The sequence below is a fragment of the Sturnira hondurensis genome, unplaced genomic scaffold (assembly GCF_014824575.4).
Source record: "Sturnira hondurensis isolate 20B ecotype Veracruz unplaced genomic scaffold, ASM1482457v3 Scaffold0013537, whole genome shotgun sequence".
Lineage (NCBI taxonomy): Eukaryota > Metazoa > Chordata > Mammalia > Chiroptera > Phyllostomidae > Sturnira > Sturnira hondurensis.
Genome location: NW_028086168.1, coordinates 3,061,929 through 3,088,882, shown reverse-complemented (window position 1 = coordinate 3,088,882; position 26,954 = coordinate 3,061,929). Strand labels below are relative to the sequence as shown.

Sequence of the window (26,954 nt, the reverse complement as noted above, 5' to 3'; positions counted from 1 at the left end):
AAGAAATAAATATTCAAGCAGAATAGAATGAAAAAACAAGAATTCAAAAAAATGAGAAGAGGCTTAGGAATCTCTGGGACAACTTTAAATATTCCAACATCTGAATCATAAGGGTGCCAGAAGAGGAAGGCAAGAAATTGAAAACTTATTTGAACAAAGAATGAAGGAGAACTTCTCCAGTCTAGCAAAGTAAGATACTTTTAGGAAGTTTGGGAAGCTCACAGAGTCCCAAACAAGTTGGACCCAAGGAAGCCCACACCAAAGCACAACATAATTACATTACCCAAGATTAAAGGTAAGGAGAAAATCTTAAAAGCAGCAAGAGAAAGGAGAGAGTTACCTACAAAGGAGTGCCCAAAAGGCTACCAGCTGATTTTTCAAAAGAAACCTTGCAGGCAAGAAGGGGCTGGAAAGAAGTATTCAAAGTCTTGAAAGGCAAGGACCTACATCCAAGATTACTCTATCCAGCAAAGCTATTGTTTAGAATGAAAGGGCAGATAAAGTGCTTCCCATAAAAAGTCAAGTTAAAGGAGTTCTTCATCACCAAGCCCTTATTAAGTGAAATGTTAAAGGGACTTATCTAAGAAAAAGAAGATAAAAAATACAAACAGTGAAAGGACAGCAAACTCACAGTTATTAACAACCACACCTAAAACAAAAGCAAATTAAGAGGACAGCTACATCAGGAGCAGAACCACAGAAATGGAGATCACATAGTTAGCAACAGGGGAGTGGGAGGAGGAAGGGGGAGGCAGGGGAGAAGATACAGAGACTAAGTCGCGTAGACAGTAGGTAGAAAATAGATGGGAGGGCAAGAATAGTAGGGGAAATATAGAATCTAAAGAACTTGAGACACGTGGTCATAAACTAAAGGGGGGAGGAATGGTGGGGGAGGGGATGGGCAGGGTGGAGGGGAATGAAGGGGGGAAATGGGACAACTGTAATGGCTTAATCAATAAAATATATTAAAATATATATATACATAAATTGCCAAAATTGCATCAAGAAGTATCTGAATTATGCTGAATTTGAAGCCAAACAAAAAAGTACATACTGTATGATTCAATGTATGTTAAGATCTAGAACAAGCTAATCTATAGTGACAATAATCAGACTGGTAGTTGTTAGGTCAGGGGCAGGAAGGAATAACCTCAACAGGATACAAGAAAATTTTAAGGATAGATGGAAATGATTGATATCTTCACTGAGATGGTGATTGTCAGGTATATATCTCTGTCAAATACTTGAAATCATATACTTGTAATGCAACTCTTGGGATTAAATACTTAAATGGGATGCAAATTGCATTTGAACAAAACTGAAAAAAGGTTTAAAATAATAAATATGCATATCTGGCTGATGTGGTTCAGTAGATTGAGTGCCAGACTGTGAACCAAAGGGTTGCCAGTTTGATTCCCAGTCAGGGTACATGCCTGGGTTGTGGGCCAAGTCCCCAGTAGAGGGCGCATGAAACCACACATTGATGTTTCTCTCTCTTTCTCCCCCCCTTCCCTTCTCTAAAAATAAATAAATAAAATCTTTTAAAAAGTATGCAGAGATAAATATCTCAATTTTTATTACAACAGTTTTTCATCATAGTGATCAACTCCAAAATGTCCACCAATAAGGAAATAAAAAATACAATATAGATTTGTACTGATGTAAAAAGATAGTCTTAATATATTACTAAGAGAAAAAAGGTGGCCCTGGCTAGTGTAGGTCAGTGGATTGAGTGCGGGCCTGTGAACCAGAGGATCGCGGTTCTATTCCCAGCCAGGGCACATGCCTGGGTTGCAGGCCAGTTCCCAGCAGGGGTCACACGAGAGGCAACCATACATTGATATTTCTCTCTCTCTCCCCTTCCCTTCCCCTCTAAAGATAAATATAAAAATTTTTCAAAAAAGAGAGACAAAGGTGATCACTATAATAGGTATAGCATGATCTCATTTTTGTTTATATACATATGGTTTTAATTTATAAGTGTATATTCACAGGACAAAGTGTGGAAGGCAAAACGAAGGAAATAAAAGTTATGGNATATTACTAAGAGAAAAAAGGTGGCCCTGGCTAGTGTAGGTCAGTGGATTGAGCGCGGGCCTGCGAACCAGAGGATCGCGGTTCTATTCCCAGCCAGGGCACATGCCTGGGTTGCAGGCCAGTTACCAGCAGGGGTCACACGAGAGGCAACCATACATTGATATTTCTCTCTCTCTCCCCTTCCCTTCCCCTCTAAAGATAAATATAAAAATTTTTCAAAAAAGAGAGACAAAGGTGATCACTATAATAGGTATAGCATGATCTCATTTTTGTTTATATACATATGGTTTTAATTTATAAGTGTATATTCACAGGACAAAGTGTGGAAGGCAAAACGAAGGAAATAAAAGTTATGGTTCTAGGATGTAGACTTTATAAATACTTAATGCATTTTATTTTAGCCATTAAAAATAATAAACATGTATTACTTATAAAATAAATAATATACACTTTAAAAAATAAAAAATAAGTGATTACTTTTAAGCAGCCCACATCTTTATTAACTTAGCAGTATCAAAGAAATTATTCTAAAATCAAAAAATAGTGATTGTTCTAAGATCAATAGCAACCAAATCTAACATTTCACTATGGTTTAAAGTAATTTACAACATAATGCAAGTTTTAGGAAAAAATAGCAAAATCATAAATAGGAAAGCCCAGAGATTAATTGAAAGCCCAAGAACTGGTAAATATGAAAATAAGAAGCCAACAGATTTCAGAAGAAAAGTTAGAAAAGAAAAAGAATGCCAGAATTAAAGATTAAAGTACAAAGAACACAAAAGTGAACAGACCTTATGAAAAACATGGTAAAGGACATAATAAAAACAGAAAAGTGAAAAATATGATAAAAAGGATTTCAGAGGAAATAACAGGCATAAACATATGTTATATGTATACACACAGGATATAATATAGAGAGACTAGAATGGAGCCCCTGAAGAAAAACAAAACAAACATTTAAAACTAGTATAATTAATGAAAATTTTCTGAAATAGAAGAAAATGATGTTATAAAACAGCTAGCACTAAGATACATACCTTAATAAAACTATTGGACTTTCAAGATACGAAAAAATATCTTTTACTTAGCCAGGCAAAACATTCACTTATATGGAAAAAAAAACATATTGGCGTGAGAATTCTTACCAGCAACTTTTTATACAACATCAAGATATCATGGAGAGAAAATATGGGTCAAGGATTTTTTATATTCAGCCACACATAAATATCACAATTACAAGCACACAAAAACGCAGAAACTATTGTTCCTTTGTAAGGAATCTCCTAGATAACATTTTCAAAGTGATACTAGACATTCCAACGTAACTATCAACAACTGAACCTAAAAAACAAAAAACAAAAACTCAGTGAACAATTAGAACAGGAACAGAGTCACAGAAATGAAGATCACATGCAGGGTTATCAAGGGAGAGGGGAAACATGGGGAGGTAAGGGCATAGGGAATAACAAGCATAATTGGTAGGCATAAAATAGACAGGGGTAAGTTAAGAATAGTGTAGGAAATAGAGAAGCCAAAGAACTTATATGGACATGAACTAAGGGGAGGGAGATGCTGGAGGGAGAGGGGAGCTGTGCAGGGCAGAGTGGGGTAAAGGGGAGAAAAAAATGGGGACAACTATAATAGCATAATCAATAAAATATACTTAAAAAATAAAATATGGGAGAATGAAAGACAGTCAAATCCAGATCATGAAATTCTTTCCTAAGGAATCTTAACCAAAAAAATCTGAGAAACTTCAAAATAAGATATATATGGGGGAATAGAAAAACTAACAAATCTATAACTTTCTGTAGAACATGTATAATTTCTTCAACAAATCAATGACATGAAACAAAGGTGAAGGAGGTAATTTATGAGACATAACAACCAAAGACAATATATCAATTCTGTTTTGATTCTGATTTGAAAAAATGAACTATAAAAATACATTTTAAACATCAAGAAAAATGAGTATGAATTAGTTATTAGATATAATAAAATTATTATTAATTTTATGAGTATAAAGTGATAGTTAGGATCTTTATTATAAAAGGACAAATGAAAAACAAAAATGGATTGAGCAAATATGCAAAAGAACTTGTTAACTACTGAATGTGAATCATAGGTATATGGAGTTCATTATATTATTTTACTTTTTTGCACATTTAAAATTTTTCAAAGTAAAAAAATAAAACTAGAAGTATATCATCCAGACAATACAGAGACAGTCTAGACAACCATAACACAACTACTGACCAGAGAAAGTCATACATTCTCTCTCTCTCTCTCTCTCACTCACACACACACTGCAGATAATGGAAATAAAGATAGATGCAAGAAGAAAAACTGGGAGACAAAGTCTTACTACAGAAAGAATGACAGACCTAATAATAGACAATTCCTTTATCTAGTTAGTAAGAGTTGATCTTCCTAAATTAAAAATATTAAAGTATAGAAATGTGCTGAGAGGAAGAAGGGAAGAAAATAATGGACTGACTTGAAAGTGATTTGACAAATGTACAGCACAGTATCTGTGCTTTTGGGGCAAATAATTTAACCTCTTAAACTTCATTTCTTCAGTTATAGAAAGGGGATAATAGATGCCCTATGTACCTGAGAGTCACTGTAGTGAGCAAATGAGACTATAGAGGAAAAGTGTTTTGCATATTGTAAGTATGACATAAATATAAAAGAATATTAGTCATCAGATACTTATTTCTTGCCCAGATATGTTTCATTACTTAAAGTAAAAAAAAAAAAAAAACTAAATGAACGTATCACCTTCTAATTCTTATTTTCTAGGTTAATACCACAAATAAATAACTCAAATCTAATTGTGAGTAAATCTAATGTTATACTCACAATTCCTGTGTAGTAGCGTAGTCCAACTACATGACCTCTCAAAGTTCCAAATAAAACTGAATCTAGTTCTTCATCACTAGTTAGGAAATCATCTGGAGGGATAATATCATGGAATTCAAAACGAGGAAAGAAAGTTGGATATGAGAGGCGTGGAAAATTTCCATGGGCTCCGCCATACTGAACAGTCTGCAAGTATTTCCAAACAGGATCCCTAAAAAAAATAAAATAAAAAGGGAAGAAAATTTAGCCAAGTATTTCTCAAAAACCATACCATACCAGAGGCCAATTGTTTTCTCACACTTTATTTCAACCAAGCAGTTGATGTGGCAACTGCTATATAAAGTTAAGAAAGTGTTTACTCTAGTTAGAGTAGAATTGGAGTGAGTGGGGGAGGTTTTGAGAACCCTATTTACTCCATAATGCCTCTTTTGCCCAGAGTATTCAAAAGGAATCCCCTCTCAACTCCACCCAGGGCTTGTGTGGCTCGGTGGACTGTGTGCTGGCATGCAACCCAAGGGGTCACTCGTTTGTTTCCCAGTCAGGGCACAGGCTTGGGTTGCAGGCCAGGACCCCCCCCACCCCCCCACCCCCCCCACCCCCCACCCCCCCGCGCAAGAGGAACAACATATTGATGTTCTTCTCCCCCTCCTCTTCCCCTCTCTCTAAAAATAAAGACATAAAATATTTAAAATTTTTATTTAAAAAATGAAAACCCCAATAAACATTATAAATCTCTTTCCTAGTGACCATCTAGGAAAGAGATTGAAATTGAAAAGTGTTATCCGGCACTAATTATATCCCAAAATTTCAATGGAGATTGAGCTAGAAGTGATTGCAAATATATAACTATTATTATTTTTATATGTGAAGTTTTATCTTTACAGATAATACATCCAGTATCCATTACTTTAATTTGTTCCCTTATTTTATTCAGGTATCCCAACGATGGTACCATGGGAGATTGACCTAAAGCCACCCACTTCCGTTTGGTTTAAGGGTAACCTCAATCACCTTATGGATAACTATTTCGGGAAGGGGCAAGTAAACCAATTTGGTAACTGAAAAAAGGGAAGTCCGCTGGGGGTCTTCCAAAAGCGATCCATTCTCCTGAGAACAAGCAGGTATCTCGCTTGCGCGCTTCCCTTGTAGGATGCACCTTCCTCCTTTGGTTTCTCGGCAAATACATATTTGCACGTCTCTGCTTGCACATAAACTGTGCGCTACTTAGGGTCAATGACTGTCTTACTTCACCTTTTATTCAGAGCACCACGCCTAATGCACACTGAATATTTAATCTGCGTTTTGCTGAATAAAGCACAGGTTGCGATCCCAGCCTAAGGACTGCAGCTTTGAGCCCCAGCCCCTTCCCACAGCCCTTAACAGAGATTTCTCCAATGCCCCGGCAATAGATTCGCCTGAGGTGCCTCCCCCTCGCCAACCAAGAGTACACATTTATTTCTACCACGGATATATGAGCCACCAGTAAAACGAGTACATGCTGCAGAAATCGCGAAAAGCAATTTTCGGGAAAATGCAGAAATCGGGAAAAGCGAAAGGAACGCGGGAAGGTCAGGTTCATTTGGGGACACCCCAGGCCGTTATCCCCCTGCGCCACACCCCTTCCATCCCTTTCACCTCTTGAACATCCAGGACATAGCTCTAGATGGGTGTCGAGGGAACGAGGGAACCACTGGGCCCCGGGATCGTGCTCAAGCCGCCTGTATACGCCTCCTTCCAGGGCCTGCAGCTGAGACTCCAGTAGCGCTTCCAGAGGGCCAGATGAAGATCGCACTACCACCGGCTAAGACGCAGCGCGTCTAATTAGACGTCGACGCCGTCTCCTCTTAGCAACAATTTGAGAAATCGCTGACGCTATGCGACTGGCACTGGAACACCCAATCACAAACCAATCACGAACCAATCAGAGTACGGAAGGGAGGGTGACTCCGCCTTGTGCAGAGATTCAAAGACTATGGGCGGGGTCGCAACTGAGGGGGTGGGTTCATCCGGGTTCTTCCCCGCCCCTAAGGCGGAGGTGTGGAAGACCTGCACCCCCGGTGTTTGTGTGATTCCTTGCCTCAAACAGGGAAACGACTCTCCATTCGACTGTTTTTCCCAATACCCTGAGCCGTAGCCCTGTTCTTCAGGCCCCGCCTCATCCTGCCTCCAATTTTCTTCGCATCTGATGTTACCTGTAATAGGGTCTTCCACTGAATAAACTCCACCGTATACCAGTGGTGAAGGGACCAGCGAGATCATTTCTTTTCCTATGGTTAAACCCGTGTACAGCCTTCGAAATACTCATTTAAACGCCGCGGGCTAATCTATGAGAGACACTGAATTCAGAAGAGCTTCATTGGAATTTAGACTTTTGGAGTACCCCCTCCATCTCTTTATTTAAAAAGACAATTATTTCTAGTAGAGGAAAGCCATAAAATGCGTTGACAGCACAACTGACTTGCTGATCGCTAAGAGTGTCGGGTGCAGCTTCCCCTGAGGCTCAAATCTGCCTCGGCTAGGCGGGAGGAAGCTTGTTTTCCTTGGGAAACTGGAGGGGACACTCCGGAACACGCTCCGGCCGGCCTGCTAGAGTGTGAGACTCAACTGTTGGCTTTGCCTGACTGGGCAGCGTTGGTCTCGGATCCTTGGTAGCCCCGATTCAGCAGGCCTTTTATCTGGTGCAGTGACAGCAGGAGGGTTGGCAGCTGGTGGCGGCGTTGGTCTGCACTAGGGCTGGGGTTAACTGTCGAGAGTTGCAGGATCAAAAAGGAAATGTATTTACGAATGTGATTAATATTGACATTTGCCCTTCACGGAGTGATGATGCGTTTTACCCTTCCCTCAGCGGAGTATGAGAGGTGATCTATGAAACAGTTTTTCAAGAGGCATTTGTTCATTGTCTTAAACCATCATGATCTGTAAACATAAACCAGCAACAGAAAGAGGAATCAAATTTGCAACAATTTATTATTTCATTTTATCAAACACAAGGAAGATGAAGACAGTGACATTTCAAATCATTTCAATTATTTACTTTTTTCTAGAAGTATTATGAGATAAATGGCAATATAGTTCACTTTTTGATGTGCCTGATTCTAAGTAAGTTCTTGAAAAATATGCCAGAAAATATCCATATTGAAAATGTTTTGTGTGTAAAATTAACAAAGAAGCCATCCTCATTAGACTGAAAGATAAAATTCCAAATGTGAAAATACAAGACCTGAGATCTATGTGTAATGACTGTCCTATCATAAAAGACTCCAGATTGAATGGTGTAAATTTTTTCTATTTAAAGTCAAATTTTGTCCCTCTCATCACTATTTTACAACTCAGATCTAGCTGTTGAATTTAAACACTTTTTCACTTAATCATTCTTTTTCACTTTAAAATGAAGTGTAGTTTGTGCTAGTTTGATTAAAATGTTACAGCAGAACTATCACACAAGGTAACGTATTCTAAAAAATAAACATTTGTAACTGAAAACAATGGGAACTATAGAGTGACCTGTGTGTGGGACTGACGTGTAAGGAGGAAAGTGGCACCAAGAGGACAGCAAGGAAGATAATGGCCAGATTATGTACAAATATATGGTCTGTGGCAGAGTTTGTATTTCATTTTAAATGCAATAGAAAGCCATTGAATGTTTTAAGCAGGAGGACGGCAATCTGAATTAAGCTTTTAAAAAGTCCGTCTGACAGCTCTGTGGACAATGGATTATAGGGAATAAGAACAACAGCCGAAAGACTGTTTAGTTGATAATTAGGCAACAATTGTGTCCAGGGAAGAGATAAGGGTGGTTTGGAATGCGGAGGCAGTAAAACTAACAGAACCAACGGGGTTTACTGATGGATTTCAGTGTGGGTGCTGAGAGTGGGGAAGGAATAAAATATGCTTCCAGCTGTCTACCTCCCAGTCCCAAACACTCTTTCTCATGCTCTCCATTTTATGTAGATTAATCATGTCACTTCTCTGTTTGATGCTGTGAACATGAAATCAAAGAATGGTATGTATGACTTTTAGTAATCTGTCCCCTACTTCCCATTCCTGCCACTTCCCAATCCACACTGCCTATAATGGCCTTCACTAACTTCTCTAGAAATTATGACTATTTTCATATGTAACTATAAGGTCATTTTCACACCCAACAAAATTAAATCAATCATTGGTGTCTTCTAATAACTAGCTCATAATCAAATGTTCACAGTTATCTTAAAAAATGTTCTTTTATACTTTGTTAACAAAATAGAATTTTCAATCCCTTAGCAAAAAATGAAAACAAAAAAAGCAAAAAAATTTAAGAATCTGAATTTCCAAAAGTCTGCCTTCAATACCAAAAACCTCCAAATTTCTGTTATAACTAAAAGATTCTGGAATATACAATGCTGTAAGAGCTCGTCTGTTTCCTTCATTCAAAAGGAAGTAGAGAAAGCTAAATGCAGAGGAAAATTTTCACAGAGTAAATCTCTTACATGGATATTTGGGAAAGGGCCTGGAATGCCAAGACTTTGAGCCAAGAGCCACACAGGAGGGATGATAGCCTAGCAAAGTTTCTGGCGATCCCATAAAAAAGGAAGCTGTGTCTCATTTTCCATAGAATTGCTTCAAAATTCTGCACATCTTAGAGAGCCTCGGAGACCAGAGATGTGCCAGTGCAGTAAAGGAGTAAAGGCTAGTGAGGTGACTGTTAAGGGATCCAAGGGTTGCCTTTCAGTCTTAAGAAAGCCCCCAGTGAGTCTCCAGCTCTATGAAGGCTAGATAGAGGCTTTCAATAGTTCATGGTTCTAGTGAGTGGAAGCAAGGACTGTTGCCTCAAAGATGAACTGAAGCCCCTTAAAGGGTAAGAAAAAGGAGGCAATTTGAAACCGAAATTTACTTGCCTTTAAATCTTAAAAGGACTAAAGTACCTGAAAGTGGCTATATCGTTATCTCCCATTAAGGCAAACTGAAGGTTTAAGAAAAATAAAGTTTGCTAAATACAAAGTTCTATTTTTGCAAACAGAATCACTGATCAAAATGAATACATGCTGTATATCACATACAGCTCAATAACTCAGAACTAGATATTTATAGCAGATACTTCTGGCTTGCTGAATTAGGATTTTTCATTCTTTTCTTTTTGCTTGTATGTATGAAAATGTTCTCTATATTGAACATACAGAGCAATAGTAAGCAATCAATAAATCCTCTTATTATCGCTATTATTGTTGTAGTAAGGACTCTTTATCTAATGAGTCCTCTAGCACGTAACAAGGAGTATAGTTGATTGAAACATTTCCGGGTGATCACCAGCAGGGTTATACCTACATTCCAGAATAACACTGTTTCCAAAGCCAGTCATTTCCCTAGGTACATGTCCTTGAAACAGACTGAACTGTTTCATCAAAAATCATGAGACACTTGGAGCCCGGCTCCCACTCCAAGAATCTGTGGTATTGCAGATTACACAGGCCTTGCCCAGGAGATAATCGTCTCCTCCTGCTTCAGGCCTTGGCACATGAAGTGCTCCTACGTGACAGAAGAAGGGAGTTGCTGAAGCCTTAGGCCTGCCTGGGATCTGTCCCCTCCTTTGATCTTTGCCCAGGATATTTTCCCACCTTCAAGAAAGTTCCACTCTGGGCCATGGAATTATTTAGGGTTCTTCACATGACCATGGCCAAAGTTCTTTTTATTTTAACAAACATGCAAGGATTGGTAAATATTTTTCTGCCTCCTATATGGCTAGAAAAGTAAAAAGTCACAACTTCAACTTTAAGTGCACTTCTGATATTATCAAAAATACTTTTTTCATGTGAGAAACTATACTGTATTAGCAAATCAATTTTTAGTCATTATCATAATTCACCAAACTAACGCATCCTACAACTATACCTAAGCTAACCCTAAAATTAAGGTTTAACTTGCCACTTCAAATAGTCCTTTAGAAAGCTAAAAAAAAACTGAAAAAACATGAAACATATTTTTTTAAATTTGAGAAAAAAGCTTTCAAGTAGAGTTTTAGAGGAAATGTATCTCTTGGTCTAATAGAATTAAAAATACAAAGAAACTCAAGTTCATAAAAAGGTGGAAGTTTGGGGGTAAGACTATATTAATAACCTGTTTAAATTGTTAGTTTTGTAATATTTATAAATAAAATTCTCATTTCCCAAATATTTTTTGGTGAAGTGTTAAGTCAAAGAGAAATAAGGTAAAACATACCCCAGATGGGCTTTAAAGCATTGATGACCTACGTTAGCACACTAAAGTAACAGAGCTGGCTGTAAATATTCAGAAAATTGAGCTTATTAGGAAACATCATTAGTGGGCTACATTATACATTTGTGAAAAAGAAAGATAATTCAAAGGATGAGGCATATATTTTACCCATAATTTTAATATTTATTTTTTATTATTTTAACAGGTTTAATTAATTTGTTTTTCTGGTATAAAATTATGTGGTGGCTGCAGCTGGAGCCTGGGTCCTCTGCACAGAAATCCCAGCGGGGGTCTTTACAAGATGGTCAGTGAGTTCCTGACAGGGAGACTTGATGAACACAGTCTCTTCCCAGAGGCCCGGGATGCGGGCTGTAGGTCTTGAAGATGGCATCAAGGGTGACCTTGGCAAAGTTGCCCAGGGGGGCAGTGCAGTCCCTGGCCATCATCAGCAGCTTTTTAGGCATAAGGGCTGAGATGATGTCAGTGCCCCTGGGGTGGGGATGGAACACGCCGGCACAGAGACACAGTGGCCAGTCACCTTTCAAGGAACGGTGTGAGTCTTGCCGATCTTGTACCCCAAGTAGCCTCACACAGAGTTATAATAGCTTGGCCAGGATGACTGGCCCCATGGATGGCAATGGCTACTTCCTCTGAGCAATTAACTCTCAGATCAACGTGTCCACTGTAGTCTCCAATGGTAACAAATGCCTTGAACCAGGTCCTCTGCCCAACACATGTCTGCTTTTGCATGGGCATAATCTTCAAAACGTCATCCTTGAGAAATACCCCTAAGAAAGTCGTTGTTCTCAGATTCTCCAATTGTCGGGGAGAAGAAATAGATCTCCTCCAGGGAGCTGATATTCATTTCCTTGACCAGGAGGCCCAGCTTGGTGATGGGGACCCACTTCTTGTCCTCAGCCTTGTCTCCACAAACTTTGCCTGGCCCCAGTCCTGACCTCAACCTGGGCCATGACCTCAGCCCTGGATACTCATGCCAAATGTTCCATGGAATCCACCACAGCCGCATTCCAGAGGCTCCAGGTACCCATGGGCCCTCTCGCAGCACTGGTGTCACCTGCTCTTTGGTATTTCTTCGGAAAAGAAGCCAATATAATTTTGTAAAGATTTTGTTTATTTATTTTTAGAGAGAAGGAAAGGAAGGGAGAAAGAGAGGGAGAGAAACATCTACATGAGAGAGAAACATTGATCAGTTGCCTTTTGTACATACCCCAACTGGGGACTGAACCCACAACTCAGGCATGTACCCTGAATGGAATTGAACCAGCAACCTCTTGCTTTGGGGGATGAGGCCCAACCAACTAAGCCACACTAGTCAGAGCAGAAGCTAATACTTTTGAAAAGGATAAGGAGAACAGCTGCCAGGTTTTCTAAGGCTCATTTGGATTCCTCTGGTAAGAGAGAAATCACCATATACTTGTTTGAAAATCACTATTTATATAAAAGAAAATTTAGTTTAGGAAAGATGTAGCAATAACTGGCATATACATTTAAAAATTTTTTACTAAGTTCCAAAGAGAATCATTCTCAACCTTTTCTCAAGGGAACCTTTGTTATTGAAAGATGGTCTAAAACTTAATTAACTTATTCAGGCTTTTAACCAAGTTTCTAATTAGCTTTAACAAACTTGAAATGTCATATTTTGGAAATAGCTTTTAAGAGCTTTGTTAAACCACCCTGTCCCGTGTGATTCAGTTGGTTAGGCATCTCCTGCAAAGCGAAGCGTCATCGATTCCATTCCCCGCCAGGGCAGGTGCCTGGGGTGCCGGCTTCATCCCTGATCAGGGCACATGTGAGAGGCAACTGATCAATGGTTCTCTTTCACATGGGCGTTTCTCTCCCTCTCTTTCTCCCTCCCGCCCTTCTTTCTAGAAATAAATAAAGTCTTTTTAAAAAAGCTTTGTTAAACCTATACATCTTAATTGAAGAAAAATGTTTAACTTTTTATACTGAAAGTAGGTGAATAAATATTATTACCTTTGCCAGGGGTTCCTGGGCTCAGGTTGAAATTACAGAGGTGTATGTGCCAAAGAGTGTATATACACATACAAACAAAAATGAGTAGTATGTGGCCATTAAGTACATACAAAAGATGAATAATATATGATCTTTCAATATACAAAAGAAAATAGTGCATGTCTTGCGTGGTTTATGCAGCAGTAAGGTATACAAAAAGAGATATTAATCACTAACCTGCAAGGGACATTAACAGTGTGGGTAATAGAAATAAAAATATTTCATTCTGGGAACTAGGAAAAAGGTTCTCAGCAGCTTCATGAACTAGGGAGCAGCTAAGCAAGAGGGGGATGATGTGTGGATTTCAATGGGTACATTTCTAAGGGGTCTTCAAAGCTGGGGGGAAACCAAGTTACAGAGATGAAGACCATTGGAAACATAACGGAGTGTTTATTTTGGGTAAAAACATGTCTAATGAGAGACTATAAAACAAAGAAATGAAAATCTCATTCAACTAAATCCAGAAAGAATATAGAATTCAATACAGAAGCTGAAGTGGCCTACAAAAATAACAAGATGATAAATATTTCCCGAACACTAAAGCTTTATATACTTTTTATTAAGGTTAATTAGCCAATGGGTTATCCTGCTACCCACCATCCATTCCCGGAGTCTTTTACGGTCAATGCCACACATAGCAAAAATCTTTCTTAATGGATATGGCCTCTGTTCCAAACGAAAATTAAAATGCAAAACAAACAAAAATCTAAAACAAAACTAAAAGAGACTATCACAGCAAGTTTTAACCTTTCTCCCTGCTTCTCTTTAAATTACCATGCTGAGTCCCTCTCCACTTAGGAGGCATCTCTTGTCTCCAGGTGCCATCATTCATGGACAGACACACTAAAAATTCTTTAGTATTTAAGGGTCATTCTTAAATGTCATACCTTCATTATAAATTTACTGCCTAAGCACTCACCTTTCAGAAACTAAACCAAGTGAATTTAAATTATTACTCAAGAGCACACAGTGAAAAGGAACAGGCCCCACTGAGTGGAAGTAGAGGGGTGAGGAGCTTGGGTCCCAGAGCAGTGACCTAGTTTGCTGCTAACTACCAAGCCCTTCCCAGCCTAATACTTGCATCTGTGTGAATGTTTCTCTATCAGTATGTTGCAAATTATGAGCCCACATGCACAGGCTGTATAAATGGCTAGGTATCTCCTTCAGCTTATTTTTAGAATGAGATAATTTATAAATAAGAACATCATTGTATAAGAATGATTAGGTACATGTGTGTAAATTTCCCTATCAAGAGAATGACACCACCTTACCCCAGGTCATCCTAAAGGAATTCAGCAACCCCCATACAATAAGTAACTATTCTTTTCCTAGCCTTTCTTGTAAATATACCTCATTGCTATAATATCATCTCCTATCCATCTCCACTGCTTCTACTCGAGCCCAGGCTGCTGTTATTTTTTCCCAAGAATTACTGACTCCAACCTCTTCAATCAGCCTGCTCAATGAATGCAAATTTTTGTAAAATCCAGTTCAGAGCAGGTAATGCTACTACCTAGAGCTCTAATGCCTACGCACTGCCCTGGGGATAATGTCTATGTGGAACCAGAAATGCCCACATTAGGGCTGCCTGTCACCTATAGACCCAATGAGCAGAGACAGGGATTGAGTCCTCACGGGCACTTTACTCAGATAGTTGGCGACCTGAGAAGACAGTAGGTTTGTACCCTAACAGACTGTCTTAAGTTCCATTTTAAACTGACCCTTTCTATAAGGAGAAGAAAACTGTAGCTAAGGGGTTTGGAATTCAGGGAAAAAGTTAATCAGTTAAAACCTGCAGCATTCTTTCCTCTGTGTCCTGGGCAGGCCCCTGAGTACAATGGTTCAGATATCATCTTGATTGCTAGCAATCCTCCTGGGGCACGAAGGTGGAACTGCTTATGGCCTCCTGGAGCCAAGGTGGGTCACACCTTCAGTTTCTGAAACAATAGCTTTTTACGAACATTAATTACTAAGCGTATTAGCTATCACCTGGAACTAAAATTCCTCCATTTGAGTCCCGCATCATGTGTTATTCAATCCTGCTTTAGGTGATACTTCTCCCCCACACCCTCACCTCTCTCCCCACAAAATGGTGACGTTCTATAGATTGATTGTGCTCTGTTCTCTAGGCTTGTGGACAATACCTCTTCGAGGGTCCTTGGCTTTGGCCTACTCTTTGTAAGGCTCCTGTCTCTAGGTCCTTCAGGTTTCAGCATGGACCTCAATCACTAGGAAAACCTGCCCCACCCATATGCTCCCACCTAACAGCTATTGAAACACATACTCTTTTACCCACTTGTTTTTGTCCGTTTGGTTGTTAGCCCTTTCCAAGTTGTTCGCTGGAAGAAATGAGTCTTGTAGTGCAGGAAGTTCAGATAGAGGCTCCATTAGGAGGTAGAGGGAGGAGCCACAGTGCTGCCCGCCTGCCCTCAGGCTGCAGGAATGTGTCTTCCTTGTACTCTGGTATTAGCCATTGTTACCTCATATTGAGAATGTCACATTAGTGACATTCTAGTGTCCCATTAGTGCTGGTGCTACAGGTTAGCCCAGGCCTTTCAGACGCTTGCCTGGAGAAGATAGTTCTGTACTTGGGCCTCAGTTTGTCCACTTGACATGAAGCCCCTTGGATTTAGGACAGACAGAAGGAGTATGTCAAGATGGATGGGCTAGGCAATACATTTCATTGGGACTTATTCTATTTGTAAAATGGAGATAGTTATCCTTAACCAGAAGGCTCACTGGGTCAGACCTTCATAGCCAGGAGTTCAAACTCTGCCTTCTACCACACAGAAGAAATCAAAACTGTGGGCATAGAAGAGAGAGATCACTCTACTCCAGGTCCTTCAGGCTCAGGATAGTTATATGACTGTGCAGGAATCAAGGTCATGGTTAGGAGCTAGAAATGGAACCTGGAAGCTACTGATGCACACTGGTGGTGCTCACTGGTTCTCAACTGGGAAGTTGAGAAGATGAAGCCACTCTGGGGAAGGGTGTCCTGGAGAGGAAGGGGAAGTCAGAGGACCAGTCAAGTTTCAGTTCTACAGCTGCTAATGACACTTTCGTAATCTTGGTCAGTTTCCTCTTTAGTCCTCATTTTTCCTTTCTAGGTAATATGTGGTAGAAGAGCTTGGGGTGGAGGAGAGTGGTCACTGATAGTTTTTCCCTGTGTTAAGAGCATTCCTGAAGCCCTGGCCCGGTAGCTCAGCTGGTTAAAATATCATCCTGATACACCAAGGTGTTGTGGGTTTGATCCCCCACCAGAATCAACCAATGAATGCATAAATAAATGGAACCACAAATCAAAGCCTCTCTCTCAAATCAATCAATTAAAAATTTTTAAAAAGCATTACTGTAAGAAAATCTTATTTTGGTTTCTCATCGTACCACCAGAGCTCACAATTAACTATTTATCTCAAGAGCATGTTAGTCAGCTTAGGATAGCCTCGTCACCTTCATAGTTTCATACTCACTACTTTAAAAAAAAATGAAACAATGTCCCAGGTAAAGGCTTCCATTTATTCAGCATCCTCAACACTGAAGGAATAGGAATCTGTAAGGCAATGGTTACCAGCTTCTTGCATATTAGAAGCCTTAGAAGATGTTAATGCCTGGCCCCTGTTTCTCAACACTCTAATTTCACTGATAAGGGGAGTAATGTGGGCATCAGTACATTTAAAGGTTTCCCAGTGATTCCAATGTACAGTAGAATTTTGGAATTTCAAAGAATCTGATCTAAACTTTATAAATATCAACTTCATAGGAGAAAAGCAGGAGTCCTCAGGGAAGCATTTCTAGGAACATGCTTTATGCTTTATCGTCTCCAACCTGAGACAATAATATTGCCCCTGTGGGCCACTGAGTATTACCAGGAACAAAAGCCTCACTGGAGTGACCATGTTACCGAACAGAGGTCCGGGGGGGCAATATTTGGCCCACCCAGGGATGCTAAAAACTGTTACAGAAGAGATACACCAGGGCCTGGACTCTAGAGGATGGTATACTAATACGGTCCAGATCCCCTACTGGCCTGATTGTCAGTCACCAATTGGAAAGACATCTCTCATTGCCAGAGATTTGTGAAAAGAAAACGAAATGTTTATTTAATGCTATACAGACCTAACATCTTCATTAAAATATCAAAGTCTTCCTGGCTGGTGTAGCTCAGTGGATTGAGCGTGGGCCTGCGAACCACACAATCGTGGTTCGATTCCCAGTCAGGGCACATACCTGGGTTGCAGGCCAGTTCCCAGCAGGGGACTCATGAGAGGCCACCATACATTGACATTTCTCTCCCTCTCTCCTTCCCTTCCCCTCTAAAGATAAATAAATAAAATCTTTTAAAAAAATAAAATATCAAAGTCCATTAGGATATCTACCTACTCTACCTATGCACACAGTGCTCCCTTCTCCCCCTGCCCTAACTCCCGGTACCGTAACTCAGGAAAAGAGCACACGTCAGTTTTTCCAGGCTGCTGGTACCATCAGCTGTGTCGCCGCCATCCAGGCAGGATCTCCAATTAATCCAAAGTCATGCGGCACCTTCTCATGGTTCACTGGCAAGAGTTCTTTGTACCTATTTTTCCAGGCAAAGTCTCTCCTGCTTTCCAGGCCACGCAGCCAAAGGGAGAACCCCAAAGCTGCGTGGGCCTCTTCTACCAAAGCTGCAGGGGTCTGCACTCCACCAAAAGCCACCTGGCTCCCCCTGCCACCTGGCCAAGAGGGGGTCCTCACTCCACCCAAAACTGCATGGCTCTCCCTCTCTCACATGGCTGCAGGAGTTCCCATTCTGGCCGAAAGCACATGGATCCTTTCCTTCACATGGCTAAGAGGAGGCCCTCAGTCTGCCCAAACTGCATGCCTCCCCCCTCAATGGCTGCTGCGTCTGAGTTTAAATCCCTGCACCAGTCCTCTATTGCAGCCCTATTTCCTACTCCTCCTACAATCAGTTACACCTGCCAGGACTCCCATATCCTCCCAGCTTTACTGGGCTGCCACAGTGAGTCTGGGCAGGTGTGGCCCCAAGGTGTGGAGCCAATCAACTCCAAGCTCTCACGCAGGCTATAACTTGGGGGGACCTTCCCCCCAGTTACATCTTGGGGGGAAGTGACTTCATCTCCCTGTCTCCAAGCCTGGCCACAGCCATTTAACATATCTAAGTGACCCGCCGAAGGCTATAGATGTATTAAATGACCAGGCCATGGGTTAGCTGCAAGGCTGCAAGGCTGTGTCTGTACAAACAGCCCTGCATGTTCCTGCTCCATGTGTCCCTTCCCCCAACTTACACCTGTGGGGGAAGGGGTGAGGACATCTTATATGTCTCTCCAATAATTCCTATACACGTTGAGTTCTGGACACCATTCCAAATCTTTTATTCCACGCCCCCCGCCCCCCGCCCTTGGCTGCACCTTGTATCAACCAGGGACTTGAATTGAAAAATGGTAAGAGTAGCTTTTACTTACTAAGCTCTTATAATGTGCCAGGCATGTCTTACCCTTAACAGGTTTTAGCTCATTTAATCTTCAAAAGAAGAGGTTAGATGCTGTCATCATTTCTACCTTACAATGAGGAAAGTGAGATACAGAATGGTTAAATAATTTGCTCACCATCACACAACATGCCTAGTAAATTGCAGAGCCAAGGTTCAAATCCAAGTGTTCTATGTCCAAGAGCACAAACTCTTAATCATGCTGTTCTACTTCCTAATCCCAAAACAATGAAATCATCCCCTTTCTCCCCTTTTGATCTATGTTCCCTCCATTAGTGTTCAGATCCATTCTCACCCCTTCTTCATTCTCTAATCTCATCTCTAAGGCCTACATTTCTGACCATTGTTCATTCTTAAATTACTCAGATTTTTTAGCACCACATAAGACTGAGTCCTCTGGGGAGATACAGGAATATAACATTTGTTTTCTCACTATGTGGCAGGGCCTTCACTAAAACTTATGTGTATTATCTCACATGAGGCTCATAACAGTATTGCTAGTGAATAAGTACGCTTGGTGAGGTAAAGCAACTTGTTCAGCTCATGTGGTTTGGTCTCAGGCTTTTAGACCTGACTTTACTCAGGGCATTTCCATGTACCTTACTGTAACCAGAAGCAGGTCCAGCTGCCTGCTGCTATAAAATCCAATACTCAAGAGACAGGTGATGATATAAAGGAAAGTGGTTTATTTGCAGATGCCAGTCATCTGGAAGATGGAGGACTTATAATACAAAGCCCATTTCCACATCTCAGTGGAGGCAGAGGTTTTTATAAGGAGGGAGAGGGGAGCAGAACAAAGAGACCAAGGGAGGGGGTTGCAAAGTTCTCTACATGCAGTTGAGCACAGTCCATTCCCATAAGGCAAGTGACGGTCTGGTGTGTATCATCCCGTTTTAGTCATCCTGGCTTCACGTCATCCTGGCTCCACCGTTGAAGGTCAGCAAATCTCCTGGAGCTGGGATGCTTGAAGGTCAGGATCTGTATCTTTTGAAGTTAGTTCCCAGGAACAAACATGCTGTTCATCTACAAGTGACATATTAGGTACAGTCAGCCCCTACAGAAACAAAGTGAAAAGAATGGCGGAGAGGGATATAATTTCCCACTGTTACATTACCAAGGTCTCAGTAAATACTTATCAAAAAGTGAAAGAAAAAGAAAAGAAAGGAAAGAAAGTTTTCTTATGTTAATATGATCATCATTAATATCATAGAACAGTGTCAAATTCCCTTAACCTGAGACTGAGTGAAGAGGTGGTTTTCCTAACATCATACTGCCAGGATGGAATTTTGAAGCAGCTTATTTTGGATTTCCCTTGAGCTTGGGCTGGTATCTTCTTCTGTAGCTATGTATCCCTGTCACCAACTAGGGAGCAAGCTCTGTGTTTCCCAGTCTCCCTCCTCACTGTGGTAGTATCAAAGAATCATCATACTTTTAGAGGCAGATGGCACCCTGGAGATCATCTTGCGCACTCCCCTCTCCCAATGTGGAAACTCAGGTCTAGGGAGGTTGAAGATTGGCACCAAGATCACAGTTCACTGCGAAGCTGGGATTAGAACGCAGTTCTTCTTGACTCTCGGCTCAGTACTCCTGGCACTCTCCCAAAGGCAACAAATGCTGATTTGTGCATCGCTTTATTCTAATGTCAAAATGACTTGTATTGTGGATGGTACAATATAGTATACAAAAAGAAGCTTAAAACTATTTCATGAGTTAGTTACCACTGTAAATAATTTGGGGCCTTAGTAAAATTTCAGATTCATCCAGCCAAATAGTTTAGTGAATGATTCGCAGAGTTTGGTCAGGAGATCAGTTGACATCACCTGGGTATTTGTTAGAAATGCAATTCCTCTGACTCCACATAGACTTGCAGAATCAGAAATGTTGGTGGGGAGGAGCAGCAAAATGTATTTTAACAAGCTCTTCAAGAGATTCTGATACTTGGGTTTGTGAAACATTGGTTTAGTGTGAAATATCTATTTGTTTGGTTTAAGAACTATATAACTATAATGAAGACTCGTTTGAAAGATTTTGCAAAAGGGGAGTATTTTAAGTCAGATACCTTATTTACGTATTATCTTGACTAAGACTTATAGAAGCCCAGAAACAAGGAAATGTCACTTAACATATTTTCTTAACATAACATAACACTTAACATACATATAGCCAGTTTTCAGCTTGTAATTTTCCTCTAGGACAAATTCTATCTTAAAATACTTAGGATTAGATTAGTGTGACAAACACAATACAAAGCCAGTAATTCCAAGTATGTATTTTTTTCTTGGAATAACTTGAAAGACAAGAATTAGATCTATGGTCCTGCTGTGTAATCCTTTCCCTGAGGGCAATCAGTATGTAATTCCTTGGCTCTGGCTGCCTAAATGTGGGGTTAGGGGTGGGGTGGGGAGTGAGGGCGTGGAGGGGTGGGGAACGGGGAAGGGTCATGGGTCACAGAAAACTTGCAGAAATAACAGTTAATATATCAGAATGTAAAAGACAATGCATGAGCCACCCACCATGTGCCAAGCACTGTGCTAAATGCTTTAAATACATTGTCTCATTTAATCCTCTTGACAACACTCTGAGGTAAGAAATAAGGAATTTGAGGCTGTGAGAGATTATGTAACTGTGACTATATGACTATAAATGTTCCATTCAATGAGGTCCAAGATCATTCATTCAACAAATATTTGCCAAGCACTCACTATGTGTTACACAGTGTTCTAGGTATTGGGGATATGATTGTGAAGAAGACAAAGTCTCTACTTTCAATTTGCTTCTTATCTACTACAGGAGAAGAACTAAAAAGCAAACAAATACATAATATCATGTCAGATAATGATATTCACTGCGAAGCTGGGATTAGAATGCAGTTCTTCTTGACTGGGAAGAACATTTTTTCATAAAAATGAAATAATAAATATAAAAATTAGGTAAGTGAGGTGATAGAAAGTACCAGGAGAGTATGTTACATGGAATGTCAGAGAAGGAATATTAGAAAGGAAAAATGTGGGGCAGTAAGTCATGAGAAGCTCTGGGAACAAGTTCTACGCACAGGAAACAGCAAGTACTGAGTTTGTAGGGAGAGAATGAGCAGTTAGAGGACTTCTGTGTCTAGGGTGCAATGAAAAAAGCTGATAGAAATAAGTTTGGAGAGAGATAATGAAGTTGGCCAGAAAGTGTAGGGCCTTGTTGGCCAAGCTAAGAAATTTGAATTTTAATCTTATTATCACGGGAAGCTGTTGGAATGTTTTCCATAGGAAAGTGACATTAGCTCTTTCTTCCTCTCTCTTACTTTTAACAAATACTTACTACTATGTCATTAAGTTTCATACAATGAGCTTTACTTTACTTTTAAGTGGCAATATGATTCAGGGTAGGTCTATTAGCCATTATACTATGTCTTGTGGTTTTAAAAAATTACACATATTTAAAGTATACAAATAAGTTGTGACATACATATACACCCATATACCCATTACCAAAATCAAGATAATGAACATATCCATCACTCCCCAAAACTTACTTAGGCTCCTTCCTAATCTTTCCCACACACCTCTGCCTTGAACTCAGAGCTAGGCAACCACCGTTGTCTGTTTATACAGGTTGGTTTGTATTTCCCAGAGTTTTATATAAATAGAATCATTTATATAAATAATAGTATGTATTATGTTTGTGGCTCCTTTCCCTCAGTATAATTATGTTTATAATTATGTTTATCCATGTGGTTGCATGTATCAATAGTCTGTCCCTTTTTATTGCTGAGTGGTATTTTACTTTATGGCCAAAACAAGATTTGTTTATCCATTTATCTGTTGATGGATATTTGAGTTGTTTCCAGTTTTTAACTATTACACATAAAGTTGCTATGAAAATGTGGGTACAGTCTTTTAAAGGATATGTGACTTCCGTTCTCATGGGTTAACATCTAGAAGTGGAAGGGTTGGATCATGTGGTAGATACCTAATCAACTTCCTAAGATACCGCCACTGTTTCAAAAGTTTTTGTACCATTTGACACCATACTAGTTGTTCCGTATCCTCACCAGCACCTGTGGTGGTCAGTATATTTCATTTTAATCATTATAATAAATGTGTAGTGGTTTTTAATGTTGGTTTTGACTGGCATTTCCCTAATGACTAATGATGCCAGACGCATATTGCAAGCCTAATGCCAAATAAGATGGAGTTAGACAGTGGGCCTTGGGGAGTGATTAGGACATGAGGATGGAGTCCTCATGAATGGCATTAGTGATTTTATAAAGGACACCCCTACAGAGCCCTCTATCTAGCTCTTTCCAGGAAGTGAGGACACAGCAAGAAGTCTGCAGACTGCAGTCCTGAAGATGGCCCCTAACCCAACTATGCTGGCAACTTGATCTGGGACTTCCCAGCCTCCAGAACTGTGAGAAACAAATTTCTGTTGTTTATAAGATGCCCAGTCTGTAGCATCCTGTTACAGCAGCCCAAATGGATTAAGACAGTGGCCATCTGCAAGCCAATGGGAGAAGACAGGAGAAATCAGACCTGTGGACACCTTGATCGATCTTGGACTTCTTGTTTTCAGAACTGTGAAAAATAAATTTCTGTTGTTTAAGCCACCCAGTCTGTGGTATTTTGTTATGGCTGCTCTAACAGACTCATGCAGACTTCTCTAAGGAAACCACAGTGTGCCACCCACTGCTACCCCTCCAAGTTGGCAGCCCTGCTCACAGCTCCTGACAAACATGGAAAGTAGGAATATCACTCACCTCCTCCTGGCGAGCATGTCTATTTCCTAAGAATTTTAGATGAGCCAATGGTAGGAATCCTTATAGTAGGGGAGAGGTGGCTATCTCTACAAGAGATTAATGTTCCCTGCTTTGAGCAAATCTTAACCTGTTTCTTCACAACAGACATTTTTATGCAGGTGAAATTACCATGAAATTGTACTTTTAGTTTTGAAATTTCAGTTTAGTACAGAAATTGTGATTTTCAGCCTTGAAGGGGAAAATTAATTTAAAAAAGACAATATGGTAGATATTTGTGAAGGAAAAAGGGTGTTTATGAGTATGGTTTCTAAAACAAAGAGTGATGGGCCGATAGGCTGGTGTTTTTCTCTAGCAGTCTTCTAAGATTTTTTCAGCCATCTGCTGGCCGACTAGATCAACTCGCTTGTCCACATCTCTGTCTCGCTGATTTTCATGAACCTGTGGTCTCCCTGAATCCCTATGGGCTGGGTGAAGAAAAGAAGGGGTACTTTACTCATCTGAAGGGCACAGGAAATACAGGCAGAGTTTAACTTCGATGCAATTGCACCTACTTTGTAAATTCTTGGAAGAAAGTGCTCATGAGGGTGGCTGAACGACACACTGACTGAAGGAAATTTTACTTTTTTTTTCAGTTGCGTCCGTGTGCAAAAAGCAACACCCCTCAGTCTATACTTACATACATATTTTCTGGATGACCTGGAAAGAGTAGCAGCCATAATACCTGCTTCATTTAAATCTGTAAAAATGAATGAACGAACGAATGAATGAATGAATGATTGGGATTTCCACCACAAACTCCCGAATTTAAGACGTGAGAATAGATACAAGGTATGGATTAGAGGATAGTTTTAGGACCTCTCTGGGGGCTCACGCTAATCTTTTGTCAAATACCTGTAGTTCATTAGATGATGTCCACGGATTCTTTCGTTCAAGCAAAATTTTTGGCAAGCGCGTTCTAGGCATTGCTCTCTCCAACTGTACTATTCTAGAATTTAAAGTACTTCTGAGCAAATCGTCCGTGTGTTTAGTACTGAGTCGAGCTTTTTGCAACCAAATTTTTCAGCCCTATCCTCCAGAGGCTCACAGCTATTGAGAAAACTTGAGCGACGCCCCTGAAGTAAGTGTGAAATGGATGTGAGAGCAGATGATTAAACGTTAAAACATATTCCAGGGCCTAAACATCTCTCCTTGCCCAAGGAGGTAACTTTTCTCCTGGTGAAAAGGCTAAGGGAAGGACACCGCAGTGTCTCAGCCAGCCAACCACTGAGCGCGTTGCGGTACTCAGGACTGGGCAGCTGGGTGCAAGGCTCTGAGACCCTGGGCCTGCTGGCGCGGGACTGCGGCGGAGCTGTGCGGCGCCTGTGGGGAGGGTGTGACCGCTCTCCCAGCTCCAGCCTCGCACTGCTGCGGTCTCTTTAAGAAGAGAAACCCCAGGTTGGACTGACTGGCGCTCACGTGACTCAGCTGTGCGCACTAGTTTGCGGAAGTGGTCCAGCCTCTGCAGCCCCGCGCAGGGTACCGGGGGCCCGGCCTGCCCCGCAGCCGGTGGCCGGGATGGTGCACTTATACAACTTGCACCCATTCGGGTCTCAGCAGGTGGTGCCCTGCAAGCTCGAGCCCGAGCGATTCTGCGGCGGGGGCCCTGATGCGCTGTTCGTGGCGGCAGGCTGCAAGGTGGAGGCGTTCGCCGTTACCGACCAGGAGCTGTGCCAGCCGAGGTGCGCCTTCTCTACGCTGGGCCGGGTGCTGCACCTGGCCTACAGCGCGGCTGGTAAGTAACGACGGGCCCCCTGCTTGGAGCTTCCTTCCTAGCTGATAGAACGGCCCTGACTGCAGCTCTGGGAGGGAAAGGGTCTTCAGCTTCCGGAAAGTTGCCGGATGGTCGGTCTCACTTGGTGGGGTTGATTGCTCAAAATGAGCTGAGCTGCGCGGTTGTCATAGCAACCACTGAAGAGCGCCTGCTTCTAGGGGGTGGGGATGCTGAAAGCTGCTCAGGTCCTGTCTTAGCCAGAAAGGGCTGTGGTTGGATGGCTGGTTCTCTTCAACCCAGACACTTAAAAAAAATACAACAAAACAAACAAACAGAAACGTTTTAGTTTAGAAAATTTCAAACACATACATAGGTAAGGAGAATAGTATCTTGAACCCCAGGTACTCTCACCTTCAAAGACAAGGTCAACTCCTGGCCAACCCTTTTACATCTGTACCTTTATCTCCAAACTGTCAATTTTTGAGGCTCACATTATATGCTGATTTTAACGTGGAACTCTGCTCTTTGAGCGCTTTCCATCCCCACCTCCGACCCTCACCTTATCCCCAGGGTAGCAGCAGCCAATATTATTTTTCCTGTAGAAAAGTGAAGTGTGCCAAGAAGGCACTGTGTGGGTGTGTGTATGTAATATTTAATAATAGGCACTTATTCAGATTTGAAAAGGAGTCACTTTAGGATTATTTTGAGTTTAATCCCTCCTTTTCAAGAGAAGAGTAAAGGTGTAAATTGAAGTGTTCACAGCGGAACCATCCCGAGGGTTCCCCGAGGCTGAAGCACTTAATTTGAAGAGCAGAGCAGGAATCTGGAAGATTGACCATCTTCCTCTAGTCCCTTTGCTCTGTGTGGCTGTTTTGGTGTGAATTCATAGAAACTTTTGGTTCTCAGTTTCTGTTAAAAAAAAAAAGTTGAATCACTAGATCAGTGATTTCCAGACTCTGAGATTTTGTGGATTAGAAAAAGCTGTGGGGCTGCTATACATGGTATCTGTTTATTTTGTCAAAGATGTCATTTTTTAAAAAAAATGAATAACCCTTTTATTTACTGTCACCATTATTTATAAAAAGAAAAACACTTAGCCCCAAATGTCATGTCTTTGTTTTATTTTTTCCAATTTTTTTATTTTTCTGTCTTTGTTTTATGACCAACTTACTACATTTATTGAAACCACAAAAGTTGGCATTTGTGCTGCCTTGTACCTACCAGAACCAATAAGTAGAGACTTACAAAGGATTGAATCCACCTTGATCTCCTCCTGGGAGCACAAAGATTGAATTGCTTTCGAGCCTCTTGGAGTCAGGGGAGGTCCGGGCATACATTTCAGTTCCTGGAATGACAGCTTTCTACATGCAATAATCACTAAGCCTATTAGCTATAACTAAAGCTAAAAATTTTAAATTCTTGAGTTCCCCTGTCATTATTAAGTTTTTCTTTTTGACTAATGAAGACATCCACGGGGGCCAGCACCAGTGCACAGACTAGTTTAAAAATCATTTATTAGACCTGTAAGTTCTTTTTAAGCAAAAGATTCTGATTTTGATATTTCTTACGAAATCTTTTTCAATCATTTCACATTATTGGTGATTTTCCCCATCTCGCCCCCCCCGCCCCCCGCCTCGTTGGCACAGGAATTCTCACCTTTAAAGAGCTCTGCTGAGTGGCAAACTCTCCAGTTTCAACTGTAGTGCGAGTATGAGGGAGAGACAGAGACAGAAGCACATTATTTCCCCCATTATTGTTTACATTATTTCCCCCATTCTTCCTAGTGGACATTCCAGGATTGGAAGTGGCAGGCATTATGTAAACTTTAATCTTTCTTGTCTGTCAGT

At 40.8% G+C, this 26,954-nt stretch overlaps 2 protein-coding genes across 8 annotated transcripts in view; one reads left to right on the top strand and one right to left on the bottom strand.

The window, feature by feature from the left end:
- Positions 1–6,729, bottom strand: part of HLTF (helicase like transcription factor) — a 58,642-nt gene extending 51,913 nt beyond the window's left edge. For all 5 annotated transcript variants that reach the window (XM_037061851.1, XM_037061854.1, XM_037061853.1 and 2 more), the window contains exons 1-2: positions 6,535–6,729; positions 4,900–5,110 (exon numbers count right to left, since the gene is read on the bottom strand). In XM_037061851.1, coding sequence (XP_036917746.1) covers positions 4,900–5,110; positions 6,535–6,554 — 231 coding nt within the window. In that variant the 5' untranslated portion in view covers positions 6,555–6,729. The remainder of the gene's footprint in view (positions 1–4,899; positions 5,111–6,534) is intronic.
- An 18,089-nt stretch (positions 6,730–24,818) lies between these two features.
- The window catches only part of HPS3 (HPS3 biogenesis of lysosomal organelles complex 2 subunit 1), a 43,214-nt gene continuing 41,078 nt past the window's right edge, over positions 24,819–26,954 (top strand). For 2 of the 3 annotated variants that reach the window (XR_005068773.1, XR_005068772.1), the window contains exon 1: positions 24,819–25,128. Coding sequence is in view for 1 of the 3 variants with exons in the window: in XM_037061849.1 (XP_036917744.1) it covers positions 24,912–25,128 (217 nt within the window). In the remaining 2 variants the exon portion in view is untranslated. The remainder of the gene's footprint in view (positions 25,129–26,954) is intronic. The other variant, XM_037061849.1, reaches the window with a different exon arrangement.